We start from the raw sequence: 15463 nt of genomic DNA, 5'->3' as shown, positions 1-15463 counted from the left end.
ATCTTATTTAATACATAAAATTATTTCAATCTTTAATTTATTTGACTTGTCCTAACAAAATTATATTAATAATTTTAAAATGAAAGTAATAGTACTAGTTTAAATTTAAGAACTAAATTTTTTTAATTAATTATAAAAAAAAAACCCTCCATTTATTCCACATGTTACTCATGGTTTTACACTACGGACTAAACATGGGCTTGACAAATGCCAAACCCACCTGATACCAAGCTAAGGGGTTAAAGAGAGAGTAAGACTCTTTGTTCAAGTCTCATGTATACTATTTAAGGAAAACACTCATCTACTTATCTTAAAGTCAAGAATAAGTGAATTACATCTCGTGTGATTTTGTTCTCAACTCCCCGCTCGATCTTGACTTTAAAATGATAGACCTATTGAGTCGGCTGAAATAATAAAAGCCCAACAAAGAAAGATTTTTTACAAAGCTATTCTTCAATTTAATTTGGAAATCCCAAAATATATAATATATTGGCAAAATATTTAGAATTAAAATTCTAAATAAAAAACTAAACATGTTTTTAAATTAAAAAATAGAGAGAACTTACTCTAGTTGATGTCTTTGAATCTACAATCCACCGAATTGGAGACACCACCTATCAGAGACCTTCATATATTCTAGGATGACATTGGTTTGTATGTATATTTTTAGAAAGATTTTTTATATGCATATTTTATTATTATTCTACAAAATAAAAAAATAATTGTTGTCGTAGAACATTTTCGTCAGATTAGATTTTTTCCAAAACTTTGAAATGTTTTGTTTGTATAGATTTTAGCGTACTTTAATCTGAATCATTAATTTGTCATTAATCATTTAACAAGAACAGATAAACCCTATGCAATTTCAAATAATTACATATACTTATGTTTGATGAGATTAAAGATGAAAAATGCATCATGTCAAGTTTAAGTTTTTCATTTTTTTTTAAAAAAAAATATATTTTATAAAAAAACCTTGCTAATGGGTTTGAGAATGATAGTACATATGTGATAGAAATATTTTTACAAATAAAAAAAATGTCACAAACTATAATAAGGTAAAATATTAATAGTGACACATAAACTTTAGTAACAATATTGCTATTTTGGAAGTAGCAACAACTAACAAAAACTACAATGACTTGGAATAGGAATTATGTAATTAAACATATACATAAAATTGAACAACCTTCACTTTGTATTAAAGGCATAAGTAAGGTAACCAAAAAGAAGTTTAATTTTGAAAATTGATCTTAACCAAACTAGAAAGAAGTTTCATTTTGAAATTTAAACTTACACCAAATTAAAAAGAACATTTCCCACTAGATTTCACACCAAAATTATTAATTCTATTTTTTTATATTTTATTAAGAAAAACGGTTTTTCTTCTACTTATTTATAACTCTCTTTCTTTCATCGACCAGTAAAGAGAAGAAGAGAATTATGAAATTCTATTAATTTAATAAAAATTTAAAATCAACTAATTAATTAACCATTAATCAACTAATTATTAATTAATTAAATTATATTTAATTAATATTTCATTTAATGTATATCTCCAATATCTTATAATTTTATCATAATTTAATTAAATAATATTAAACTAAACTATCAATTAATTAATAACTAAATTAAATATCCTATATTTAACTTAGGTTAAATTTGAATTATATTCAAATATAAATTTCTCTCATAATCAATTATTTTAATATGAATCTAATTCACAGTAAATTAATATTTGAACTCATTCAAATATTTTATCTCTCTTGAATTAATTTTGAATCATATCCAAAATTAAATTTATATAATAAAGTTTGATTAAAATATAAACTTCACATTATAATGTATCACAATACATTATACTAATACTTAAAGTAAATTTGAACATTTCAAATTACAACCGATATAAATAAATCTCATTACACGTTACGAGCTAGGAAGATGACCTAATGAACCTACATATCTGAAGTTACAACGATATGAGATTAATTGGCTAAACAAATTAACCATATTAATCAATATTTGTTAACTATGTGTACACTCCATTAAATACTCACAATTGAACTCTTCTCAGTGTAAATATACTTCTGTGTCTATGGATATAGACCAATAACAGTCAGTTAGTCTTTCACGAGTGTTCGCAACACCAGTTGGGTAAACTTGTCGTTTTACCCGTAGGTTACTTTTAGTCCTTAAATACCAGTGCTTCTCTAATGAACAACTTGTTTTTGGTCCAACCAATAAACAGAAACTTCTCCCGTGCCATAGAGAGGGTAGGACCCTTTGTTCAAGTTCCGAAGACATCATTGAATGGAACACTTATCTACTTACCATAAAATAGGAAATGAGTGAATTTCATCATGTGTAATTATGTTTCCAGCTTCTCACTTTGTCTTGTCCCCAAAATGATAAACATATTGAGTCGGCGATCTAGCCACTCTCACTCGTACAAATCAAAGGACAATCTACCGTGAACAGGTCATCCTAAGTTACCTATATAGGTCATCCTAGTGAAATAGAAACCTAACTATTTAACGGAGTTACATCTAGTGGTTACTATTTCGTGGTCCGATCTTATACAAACTCATTGCATAGGATACCCTCACTCACATGTCACCTACACGAACGCGTTGGATCATTGTGTTTGTATCAAATACAAAGTGAGTCATATTTTCATAGTGTTACCAAGATAAGGTATCAAACTTTATTCCTATACTATAGGCCCTTTAAGCTGATCTTGAATATTGATCATTGTATGTCTCTGCATATTGTTCAAGACTCATTTAAACAACTTAGGATGTCATTTTATTGGATTTAGGTTATTAAGACAAAACTAATAATATAATCAATAACATTTATTGAAATTACAATAATAACACTTTATTAATAATAGTCAATGGACCATATTTACAATTTACGAGTTTTAGGACATAAATCCCAACATTGAAAAACTAAGTCACTCTCACCTATACAAATTAAAGGACAATCCTTCACGAACAAGAGCTCATAATACACTTAGGATTAAGACGAAGGTACCTAGGTCATCTTAAATAAAATAGAAAGCTAAATAGTTAACGAAGTTATATTTAGTGGTGACTATTTCATGGTTTGATCTTATGCAAACTCATTGAATAGGATACCCTCTCACTCGCATGTCACCTACACAAATGTGTTGGATCATTGCATTCGTATCAAATACAAAGTGAGTTGTATCCATAGTGTTACCAGAATAAGGTACTCAAGCCTTACCCATATACTATCACTACTACAAATTTGGTATTTCTTGACGCACATAAGTTTTGATTTCTTGATGGTCATTTGCCATGACCATCAAGAAATATATTTTTCTTAATCTAATGTTTATCTTGATGGTCATGTACGTCAAAAAATGTCTCCTTATTTTGTTGAAAAAATACGAAAAAACGTAAAAAAAAAAAAAAAAAGAAGGTAGATTCTTGATTTTCTTAATGGACAAAGTTCCTTTAGTTTTGTTGATGACCCACAAATGTCAAGAAAACCATATCTCGATCGATGGACAATAAACATAAAAAATAACATATTAGTTGACTGAAAGTACCCATCAAGTTACTTATGTTTTCTTGATGGACGAGGCCCATCAAGAGATGAATTTTCTTGATTTGAAATAGTCATCATCGAAATAAATTAATATATTTGTTTTGGATTTCTTGATGGGTCTAGGGTTTCTTGATGGACAAAGACCAAAAAAAAGATTATGGACAAGGTTCATAAAAAAATGATATCTTTATGGGTATTACACATCAAGAAAAAGACTTATAATTTTGAGTTTAGGATAATATCAATGGGCAAGACCCATCAAGAAAAATGACATCTTGATGGGCATTGCCCATAAAAAAAAAAAAAAAAAAACTATTTCCCACGAAGCACGAAAGTTGAACCCTCGTTAATAGGCTTAGAAAACACGATATACATCAACAATATTCTTAAATTTTTACTAATTTTTTCTAATTATTACACTTTCTATTCATCAATAATACAATATTATTAGATTTTAAAAAGTTAACTATTGTAATTATATTTAAATTGAAGCAAGTGACTTTATCAAAATTAAATTAGTTATTGTGTTCAACTTTAATGAGTTGAATTGAAAGTTTGTAATTTAGGATTTTTTAAAATTTGTAGAAGCGGTAGAAGCTGGCAACCATGAGCTTAATTCAACTAACACCTATATGTACTTGTGGACAAGAGGTCCTAGGTTTAAATCTCTACGCATGCATTAGAAACTTATAGAAGCTATTTATAAATTTGGATTTCAACCTTACAATTGTTAGTACAAGAATCCTCCTTGAGGAGGAAATCAAGATGTCGAGAGCTAAAGTGCCCTTTATTGATGGCCCAATACCATCAAGAAAAAGTTTTTGATGACATGGATCTGCCTACTGATGGACAAAGACTATCGAGATAGACATTTTTTGACATGCTTTGCACATCAAAAAAGATCAAATTTGTAGTAGTATATAAGTTTTAGGACACAAAATCCAACAACGGTAAGTTATAAACTACAAGTTTTATGACAAATTCTAACAAACTCTCATTTGGACTAAAAATTCTGGTGGGATAAAACAACATTGAATTTAGTCGAAAGAGAATAATACGTATCAGTGCAATAAACATACGAATACAATAAACTAGGACAAATACTCAATAATTTTAGATTCTATTAGTGAAGATAGACATTGATAGACTTCTATTAGTTTCTATCAAAGTCCCTGATAAACAAGTGTATCCGTTTCTATCGTTAATAGAATTTTATTTTTGATATATTTTCTAAATATTTTGATTCATTTTGCTATATTTGAAGATGTCAAAAACAATTCCTACAAAGAATGGAGAGCATGACTTAAAAAACATATCAGTAATAGGTTGATGAAGTTACAACTTAATAGAATATCAATGAAATGGAAACAAATGGTAGGGGCATAAAAAGTTAAAACTATATATTGAGCCATAAAAGATCGAGCAGTCGTTCTTCAGAATATTTAAAGGAAGAAAGCTATATATATGTGTGTGTGTGTGTGATGATGATGAAGAAGAAGTTGATGGATATCGTAATTAAGTACATTTGGGTGTACATATAGGGGAAGGCAGTAAATGAAATGTAAGTAAATATTCTACAAAAGGATGTCCAAGATATTGAAATATATTAAGTTGAAGTGAAGGACGTAATCTGGTAGCCATGGGAAGATCGTCACTGTATCACTTTACTTAATTTATTTATGAATCTTGTCATTTTGTTTTCTTGGTTAATATATATATTAAGATGCTACTGCAATTTGAGTTCCACCTTCCATTGTCGTCATGAAACTTACACGTCGTTTCTGCATTATTTCAAACCATTCTTTCTTAGAGATTAAAAGAGAAAAAGTCCCCCTAATAATTTAAGCAAAAGATATAGAATTAAAATGGCCACATTATGATAAGATTGAACTGGGGAAATGGGTTTGGCAAATAAAGCAATAATAAAGCAAAAATTGACTAGAGATGATGATAGTCAATTTTGCATCCTCTCTATTTAACCAATATTCTTATTAATTGATTACATATAGATTCTTGATATATTTGAGATATAGAACTAAATTTGAAGATTAATTTATTAAGAGCACTTTTTAGGTTTAAAGTGGATCCCCACCCTACAACTTTGTTGATAACTCACAAAAAAAAAAAAAAAAAGTATCACATCTGATCTTAATGTATATATCTTTAATAATTATATGATATCAATGGTTTGTGAGTAGAAAAGTCTATATGAAAGAGATGGAGGCAATGATGGCTTCACCCTATATAATAAGAAAATATTGTAACTAATGCTATGGGGTTAATTGGAATTTTAATATATAGTTAATTAATGATTATCAGAAACAATTGGGAGAGAACTAAATTACTAGAAACTAATGGGTGATTTTCTTTAACGAAACTATTTGAGAAAAATATGTTTTAATTAAATTTGAGTATAGTTTTCTTTTGATTTTCATACTTTTGAACTCTTATATTTTTCTTTTGTTTGAATAGTCTCATTTTACTTTTATTTTTATTCTTGAGTTTATAATTTTGAATTTGTTCTTCTTTTCTAGATTTCAACATTTTGTTTAGTTGTTAGTTTTATTTCTGGTCCATAAATTTTAAACGATTTATTTTTATTTTTAAAATTTTGAATTTTGTTCTCATGTTTCAAGATTCAATACTTTTTTTCTCTAGATTTTTACTAATACCCTAGGTTCCTACTATTGATCTCGAGTACTAACTTTCAATCAACTGTGAATTAAAACAATGGAAACTAATTTGATTTATAATTAATTTAACTCTTTTAAACTAATGGTGGATAGAAATACAAAGTAAAAAAAAAGTCTCACCAAGAAAGCTGTAAAATCTTAAAAACTATGATGAGAGGAAAGCTCAATTAAGTTGAAAATTCATAAGTAAAAGCAGTAAAATTTAGAAATATATATAAGAATCAAACAAAAACTACAGTTGATGACATAAAGGAAAAGAAAAGACAGAATATGAATTAACCATAATAATTTATTTATTTTGAAAAACAAGAATCATATGAAAGTTGAAATATCAACAATTTGAAGGTAATTAAAGAGATGTAATCAATGAACGATGGGTACACTAAGAAAAGATTGTGATTAATGGGTTAGAAGATGAAGCACTAATTAACACACAAAAATTGACAAATTCGATAGTGAGAGTCAACTTGGTGTCCAAATTCCATTAAATTTCGTAAATGAAATCATTACCATAATCTTGTGTAGATTTTAATACTTTTATGATCAATAAACAAATTCATTAGTTCCCAATTCCTATAACTTTTAAAATATCTTTTTTAGTAATCATGTTCTTAAAAATATAATAACCAATTTGGTAGATTTCTTAGAAAAACTTACCGAACTCTAATATACCTAATCATGTTATATATATATATATATATATATATATATTTCAAAATATACTTAATTACCAAACAGCTATCTTAAGCTTTAGATTTACATAAGTTGGTCTCTATATTATTAAGTATGTTTCAGGTGTAGTAATTAGTATAATTGCATTATTTAAATTGCTCATAAATAGCTTTAATTATTAAGGTTTTTAGTTAAATAGTAAGATAAACTTATATCTAATAATTTTTCGCTTTTAACTTTTTAAAAAAATAAAAATAATAATAATAGAAAATTGTAGGAAGCACAAAATCAAACAAAAATTGACTCATTGGATGGTGAGTGAGTCAACTTCCTCTATTTTAATTTACATCTTTAATTTAATTAATTTATAATTGCACCAACTCTTTTTTTTTAAAAAAAAAAAAAAGAAGAAGAAAAAAGAAAGAAAAAGAGTGCAACAACTTGAGAACCAAAATCTCCAATTAAATATTAATAACATTTAAAAATCAATATGGATGTGAGTATAGTTTAATCTCAAACATTTTTGTTTTCATTTTAATATAATGGTATGTGTTAAATTAATTAAAAGAATTATTACTATTTAATAGAATTGCCATACATGAATTTTTTTACCCTCCATCTTATATTTTGACCTTTTTAATATTTTAGTCTTCTTTTCCACTATTTTTAATGATTATATTCCAAAAGCAAACGAGAAATCTATAATATTTTGTTGCATTGGTTACATTGGCATAATGGATAAGGGTTCTTTATTTTAATTATTTCTTTTCTACTTTTAAGAACATTTCATCAAAGTATAAACAAAATTATTGAAATTAATATATGTACTTTCTTTCTTGTAAGTCAAAAATTTGAAAGATCTTCTATTTTCTGGAAAGTTTTAGACATCAAAATAGACTTATAAATTTTATGAATATATTAACTTATTGCAATAATTAAAAGATGTAAAGAAAAAGAAGAAGAAGAAGAAGGTATACGCACCTCACGTGGCTTGATGATATCCTTCTTGATCTCCTTCTCCTTATGATCATTTTCATAAGCATTTTCTCTTGTTTTGTACAATCCCATAATCCTTTCTGCTGCCTCTGCCTCATCTTTGCACTCCTTCAACAGTCTTTCCACTTCGGCCTTCGGCAACCGCATCTTCACCCGTGTTGGCGCTCCCGATACCGATCCCTCCTCACTCTCTCCACCGCCCTCCTCCGTCAACATGCTCTTTGGTTTCATGATAGTTAGGTCCGATGCTGATCGTCGTGCCAACATCAAGCTCTCTAACCTATCCTTTGCACTCATGTTGATCGCTGACCGTACTCGTCGTGGAGCCTATTTAGTATTATACGGAAGGCATTACTATTATAAACATTAAACTTAACATGATATCCAAAGGGAAAAATTTAACTACTTTATATATGATGTTCCTAACAAATCTATTTGTTTGGTCTCTCGCTAATGCTCGAGCGGAATAAAAGAATGAGTATAATGAATATGAATAAAAAGATAAAATTGGAGCTGATAGGCTTGATTTTAAAAAACCAAGAAATAAAAACCAAATAGCCATGAAGGGGAGACTGAAATTAGTGGAAGGAGCTCACACCTGTTCTTTTGGAAGTCTAGGAAGATCGACGAGGAAATAAAGTCTCTTAGTGCTGAGCTTCTGGTGGAGCTCCAAAGGCTTTGCTCGAACCCCGTAGTGTTTAACAGCCTCAGATTCGAGTAGAACGAAGCCAGGATAATCCTTGACGACATCACCAGCTTGAACCGGGGTTTTTAGTTTCATGGTCTCCCCCGAGATCTTCATAACCTTAACCGTCTTCTTGACACCAAAGGTGTTTCCCATGGCAGCCAAAAGGGAAAAGAGATTTGAAAATGAGAGAGAGAGAGAGAGAGAGAGAGAGAGAGAGAGAAGAGGGTGGTGGGTGGGCGTATAAAAGAGAAAATCAATTTTAGTCTAAAGGGTCTTATTATAGGGAAAAGATTTTGTTTGGTGGGTTAAAAAGAAGAAGAAAAAAAGTGATTGTTAATTTAATTTAATGAATTCTTTTTTGGGTCAAACAAAGAAGGCAAAGTTTGAAAATTGAATTAAAACCATGTTTGACAATGCAGAAGAAGCACGTAAACTGTCCCTTTCGAGCTAAGCATGGGGTTAAAAAAATTTCTCCATGAAAACCTATTAATTGTTAGAGTCTTGGTAAAATATCAAATAAAAACAACAAACAGCTATTTTGAGATTAATTAGTTTTTTAAAAATATTTTCATTTTCTTAAAAATAAAATAATTGGATTTTCAGTTTTTGTGGACTAAATTTTTATCTCCTTAATTTAAAATCCATTTCTATGAAGGCTTCCTAATTTATTATTATTCTTTATTCTTAGTTCTTGGCCGTTCCTTTGGTATTTTTCTTATTTTTCTATCTTCTTTTAAAACACATTAATTCTTCTCCAACCAATATAAAAACAAAAAAGTATTTCAACACTTTTTTCTTTATGTTTCCAACTTGTTGCTTAGATTTTCATTGAAATAATTATGTAAGCGTGCATGTGTTTATTGATATTAAAGAGAAGATAATTGTGTAAAGTAAGGTTAAATATGAAAAATAGGAAACGTTATTAAGAGGGGAGAACTGAAAGAGATTGAAATGCAAACAAAAGAAAAGGGGAGTGGAAAGAGGAATGGTGGTGAAGAGATTGAAAAGGAAAATAGAGAATTTAAAAGGATGTTTTGTTTTATTGAATGAAATTTGGAGAGAAGAAAGAAGGAGAGGAGAAGGCAAGGCAATGCGGGCGTGATGAATGGGGTAAGGCTTTGAATGTTTGATATTATTATTTGAAAATTTACATAGTTTTAGTTTAATTATATTTTGTTTATTAGTGGAAACTGTGGGGATAGGTGAGAAGTGAAGGGGCCGTTAATCACGGGCATGGATCTAAAGGAACTCAACATATATCTCATAACTCATATCACCCTCTACTCTTTCTAATCTTTTGACTTATATTTCCAACCTTCCTAACCTCTTCATCTTCACTACTCCTCTACAAAACTATAAGTTTCAATGTTCATTTCAGTATATACTTTGATTCTAACTCATATACTCTCTTTTTCTCTCTTACTTCTTATATTCAACCTTATTTATATTTTAATTCAATATCTTTTACCACTTTTATATTATTCAAATTTACAAAAATACACCACTTCACATACACATACACATCCAATCACTACTATCGTCTGATATTTTATAAACTGTCATTTTCTTCTAATAGAAGTAACTAAGTGAACTAAGTAAATCCTTGTATGTCAATCTTTCTTGTTTTTTTTTTTCAAATATAATGAACCATTAAAATATTTGCAACTTATAAAACAATTTTGAAAATAAAAAAGTCCACAAACCAACAGTGAAAATACATGCATATATTTTAATTGCAGTAAATATCTCGATGTTACGTTATATTTATGAAAATTAATAAGAAAAAACTATAAAATTCATAAATATGTATCCTTTCGATTACAACAAATTTGGAATACTAAGAATAAGTAAATATTTTCCTTGTCTAATCAAATTAGATTAAATTATAAGTTTATGTCTGCCTTGCTATTTGTTTGAATTGTGAAATGTCCAATGATATATATATATAAGGGTCATGAATAAGTTAAATTATTTATAACAAAATTTTGGACTTTATTAATAGAAAAAATATATAACCTTAATTTCTTTTGAAGGCAAGCGAGTAAAATTCTATGTCAAATAAATTAAGCATGTATTATCAGACATAGAATTGAAAATTCAAAGTCTATTGTACCCAAAATTTGGAAGGTTTTAAAAATACTTATTAGACACCAGTTTTTAAATTCCTAACCTTAAGAAACTGTGCAAGTTTATTAAAAAGTTTTCCTCTCATTTAATTATTTCTTCCTCTTTGATAAAATATTGTTTTGGTTGAGAACATTATAACTAAGTTAAGTGACAATTAGTATATGAAAATTTAGGAATTAAATGTAACTTACTTAAAAACTATAAGAATTAAAAAAGTATATGCAAATATAATAAAAAATATGATAATTGTGGATATTCCCCAACACATCTAAATAAAAACGAAAACAAACATATTTGATCATGATATATAGTTTCTTTATTTTCCTAATTTTAATACTGCCAATATAGAAAATATTGTTCTATGATTATTACTCATACACGTAAATCTATTTAAAGGAAATACTATAATTTACTTTTCTTTTCTTTGTTTTCTAAATGATTGTTTCATTTTACAATCTACAATTTTAGGGAATGAAATACAGAAAAATAATAAATTTAGATAAGTTTGGCACAAGTGTAAATAAAATAAATAAATAATGATACTCTTCCTTTTTGCCAAAGTTGCTGTAGTTGACGCCACAAAATGACGCTTACAAAAATAACAAAAAGTTTAAAAATCGATAATCTTTGATAGTCTTATGATATCACTAATTACTCGTTATATTTGTCATATTCGCAATATGAAGAAAAGAAAATGTGACGTGAACTATTTTTTTTTAATGTTTTCAATGTTTTAATGTTGATTTTTAAAATGTGGATCTTTAACGTGGGTTTTGAGTCGTCATTAATCCTTCCTCTTTAACGTCGGTTCTAACACCAAAAATTTAGTTCTTTTTTACATTTATTGATTTGATTTATAGAAAAAACAAAAAGGACAGTTGATAGAAGAAGAGGAGGATTTTAAGGACACATACAAAGTGATATTTAATTCCAATTAAAAGAACGTTCTTCCTAATTTTCAGTGATATTGTGGAAGATTTGTCCTTAAAATTACAATTAATTAATTCTTGATCTAATCTTCTACTTGTGCTTTGAGATTGTTATATCTTTTAAAAGCTAACTAAATTGTTGACAACAAATCATTTATCATATGAAACACTTTAGGGTTTTGTTAAATTTTAATTTTGATCCCAATAAGCAATAATGGCTTATGGCAACTTCAAATAAGATTTAACAAAATGGCAGTGAATAGTGGTTTAAGAATATAATATAACAAACATAGTACCTTCTTTCAAAATTTATAAATATAGTAAAATTTTCAAAAATATTCTTCACTTTCATTTGTTATAATTCCCAAACTATAATTCGATAACTTGTTTCTTTTCATCTTTTTAATGCATTATTCATCGCTTATTTCTTCTCCTACTTTTTAATCTATCCTAGTCATCCTTCTTATACCGAAAAAATGATTTGTTTTTCCTATCTCAATATTGATTTTAGGATATTAATGGTACATTAATTAACAGCAATAGGAGATATAATGATTGTTGATCGAAATGTTTTAACTTTGTTTGTGATTTTTCTCTACTTTTTTCGATTTGTATTTTAAGTTGAATCTAATAATTTCAAATGATTTGTTTTATTTTTTTACATTTGTTTTGTTTTGGTTTTACTTTGTATCAGTTTTGTATATCAGTGTTGTGATGTACTTATATTATATGTATTAGTTGATTGATATACTTATTACGTGGTTTCTATTTTTTTCAAATCTTATGTCGTTCATTATATTTAATTAAGTATATGAATGATATAACTCAGTATATCATTGCCAAGTATATAAACAATATATTATTAGACTATATCAACATATCAGTAAAGTGAATCATTGTTAAGTATAATCAAGTTTTTACAAGTGTATATCAATATTTTACAAGTGCATAAATAGGACTTCAGACATATCAAGTGTATTTAATCAATCAAGTATATCAGTGAAGAATACTAAGTGTATATGCAGTTCATCGAATTGTATCAAACATACACGTGCATCAAGTGTATCAAATTTATTGATTCTACCAACGAAACATAGCAAGTTTATTAGCAGTGCATCAAGTGTATCAAATTTATCAGTGATGCCTTTAAGTGTATCAAGACCTAAAGGATATCAAGTTTATCAAGAAGATTCAAGTGTAACAAGAAGTATTAGACATATCAAATGCTATCGAATGTATGAAATAGTATCATAGTACATCAAGTGTATCAATATCTAAAGGTTATTGAGAAGTATCAAATGTACATTGGAGCAATGAAGCCAACTTGGAGCAATTTATTGATATAAGACTTTTCGTATGGTTGATAGCAAAATCTTGGTTCCAATGTACTAATTTTAGACTTGTTGGTAGCTAAAGATGTAAATGTTTATTATTTTTGTATGTAAACTACCTTTTAACAAAAAAATGATTACTAGTCAATAGGTGTACGAATATTATAAAATGTATTATTATATATATTTATTAAAGAGTTGACTCTTTGTTTTCATATGTGTGTGATGTATTAGAACATTATTGTCATTGAATTGATCGGTGTAATGGCAGAGCGATAAGAAGAACATGAATTGAGGAATATACGACAGAAAAAAATATCATAATATACGAATTCGTGATATTTTGTAATTGTCGTCAATATCGAAACAATGACAATTTAGTTTTATAAAAAATGTCACGATTGGTCTATCATTGACAGAAAAAATGTCATAATATACAAATTCGTGACATTTTGTAACGATCGTCAATATCGAAACAATGATATTTGCTTTTATAAAAACTGTCAAGATTGTCATATCCTTGACAAGGAGAAATGTCATAATCTACGAAATTGCGACATTTTCGTAAGTGTCATCACATATGCAAATGATGACAATTATTTGTTGTCATAAAATAAAAGATGACAATTATTTGTTGTCATAAAATATTAAATAATGATAGTTATTTTAAACTGTCATAGAAGAAATTTCTATAATATACGATACCATGACTATAAATAACTGTCACGAATTTTATTTGCAACAGAAAATAACTGTCGTTGTAGATCATTTTTCTTGTAGTATGTATATCCATTGTATCAAGAAGTATTAGGTATATCAAATGTATATCAATTGTATCAAAGAGTATTAAGTGTGTATCAAATGTATATCTAACAAGGGCATTTATGACATTTTACTTCTTGTATATGTGAGTCAAGCTTTATTTTTGCCATTTTTGTAAACAATAAATTTGTGTGCCATAGACTTAATTATTATAACTCGTTTTACTTTTTCTTTTCAAGTGTCCTAAAATTTATTGTGATTTATTTATATAACGCCAAAATTAGATATATTATTTAGTTATTTTAATTCGAGTTAAATCTAAAGAATAAAATACATGTATATTAATATTATTTTTTAAAAATAATTTGGTTGGAATAATTTGCAAAAGTTAGAACTCATGTCTTAAAATAAGATTTTAGTCTTTATGATCTAAACTCAAAAGAAAAAAAAATTGAATTCAATGATATTAGTATAAAATCTAAACGAGCGTATACCAATATCTTAGATTTTATCTTAGATAGATAGAGTTCGACCACTATCATTAATAGATTGTTTAGATTTGGTATAAGATCATTTAAAGTGGGTTTAAGATCGTTTAGACTTGATACATGGTAGAAGATCATTTTTTAATGCACGTGTATCAATCTAAATGATCACACGATCTCATATCAAGTCTAAATGATCTTGTACCTAGTCTAAACACTCTTATATCAAATCTAAACTATCTATTAGTAATAGTGGTCTATTTGAAATAGACAACTGATCGCTTAGATCCTGTACGAACATCGTTTAGATCTTATACCAAGAAGAAAAAACCGAAGATGAGACGAAGAAGAAGGAAGAAATTATGAAAGAGAAATTGAAGGAATCATGGACAAGAAGAATGAGGAATATGTAAAAGGAGAAGTAATAATATGAAGAAATATATTACGAAGAGAAGAAAAAGAAAGAAGTGAAATGAAGAATAGTTCTGACATATTCAAAACCAACCAGGGGTAAATATGGAATTTACGAAAATATAATAATGAATTCACGAGCTTTTATTTTTTTTGTTACATAAACCGTAAATATTTTTTGGTTTGGTTACGTTAATCGAAATTGACCCTTTATCTATCTATATATATTAATATACACTATTTAAAGTACATAATTTAAAAAACAAAAGTAAATAATACATGAAACTTGTAGAATATAATGGGTACAAATTATTTCACATTGATATCTCTTTGTGGACAAAATCACTCGCAAAATTCCACATGGTGTAGTTTTAAAAAATAAAAAGCAAAAGAAAAGAAAAAACCTAAATATAAAAGGATTATGTGTAAGAAATTTCCTAATTCAAAAGTTTAGGCTATAACTTTATAATATAATAATAATTTAAAGTGTGTTTTTTTTTTTTTTCTTTTCACAAATTTAAAGTATTTTGTTAGAGTTAGAACATGAAATATTAAAAATAGTCCAAATTCCAAAATGACCTTCCGCTCATCAATTTAGAAGCGTTAGGTTTTTTATTTTCACACATTGACAACCCTTCTTCCTAAGGAGACGTTCTTTTAATATATTTAGAATCTTTTTCGTTTTTATTAATGCAACCATTGTATGATATAAATCTCAAATTCGATTTACTTCACATTACCCATATTCTTAAAAAGTCGGACAAAGATTATCTAGAATTATAATAACCGTTTT

At 27.4% G+C, this 15463-nt stretch overlaps 1 protein-coding gene across 1 annotated transcript; it reads right to left on the bottom strand.

The window, feature by feature from the left end:
- Window positions 1–4951: 4951 nt before the first annotated feature.
- On the bottom strand, window positions 4952–8873 carry LOC101209526 (uncharacterized protein At1g66480). Its single transcript, XM_004140389.3, has 3 exons — window positions 8536–8873; window positions 7923–8264; window positions 4952–5357 (listed from the first exon to the last, which is right to left on the bottom strand). Exons 1-3 carry the CDS (start codon window positions 8776–8778, stop codon window positions 5295–5297), a joined length of 648 nt encoding a protein of 215 aa, XP_004140437.1. The 5' UTR covers window positions 8779–8873; the 3' UTR covers window positions 4952–5294.
- Between the last annotated feature and the right edge of the window lie 6590 nt (window positions 8874–15463).

This window comes from Cucumis sativus, chromosome 5 (genome assembly GCF_000004075.3).
Source record: "Cucumis sativus cultivar 9930 chromosome 5, Cucumber_9930_V3, whole genome shotgun sequence".
NCBI lineage: Eukaryota > Viridiplantae > Streptophyta > Magnoliopsida > Cucurbitales > Cucurbitaceae > Cucumis > Cucumis sativus.
This window is presented reverse-complemented; position numbering and strand designations above follow the sequence as displayed.

Bases quoted from the DNA above. Each gene is read 5' to 3' on its own strand.
- LOC101209526 (XM_004140389.3), bottom strand. From the start codon at position 8,778: ATGGGAAACACCTTTGGTGTCAAGAAGACGGTTAAGGTTATGAAGATC. The intron at 8,265-8,535 runs GTGTGAGCTCCT...AATACTAAATAG, and splicing joins CTAGACTTCCAAAAGAACAG to GCTCCACGACGAGTACGGTC. The intron at 5,358-7,922 runs GTGCGTATACCT...GAAATAATGCAG, and splicing joins ATATCATCAAGCCACGTGAG to AAACGACGTGTAAGTTTCAT.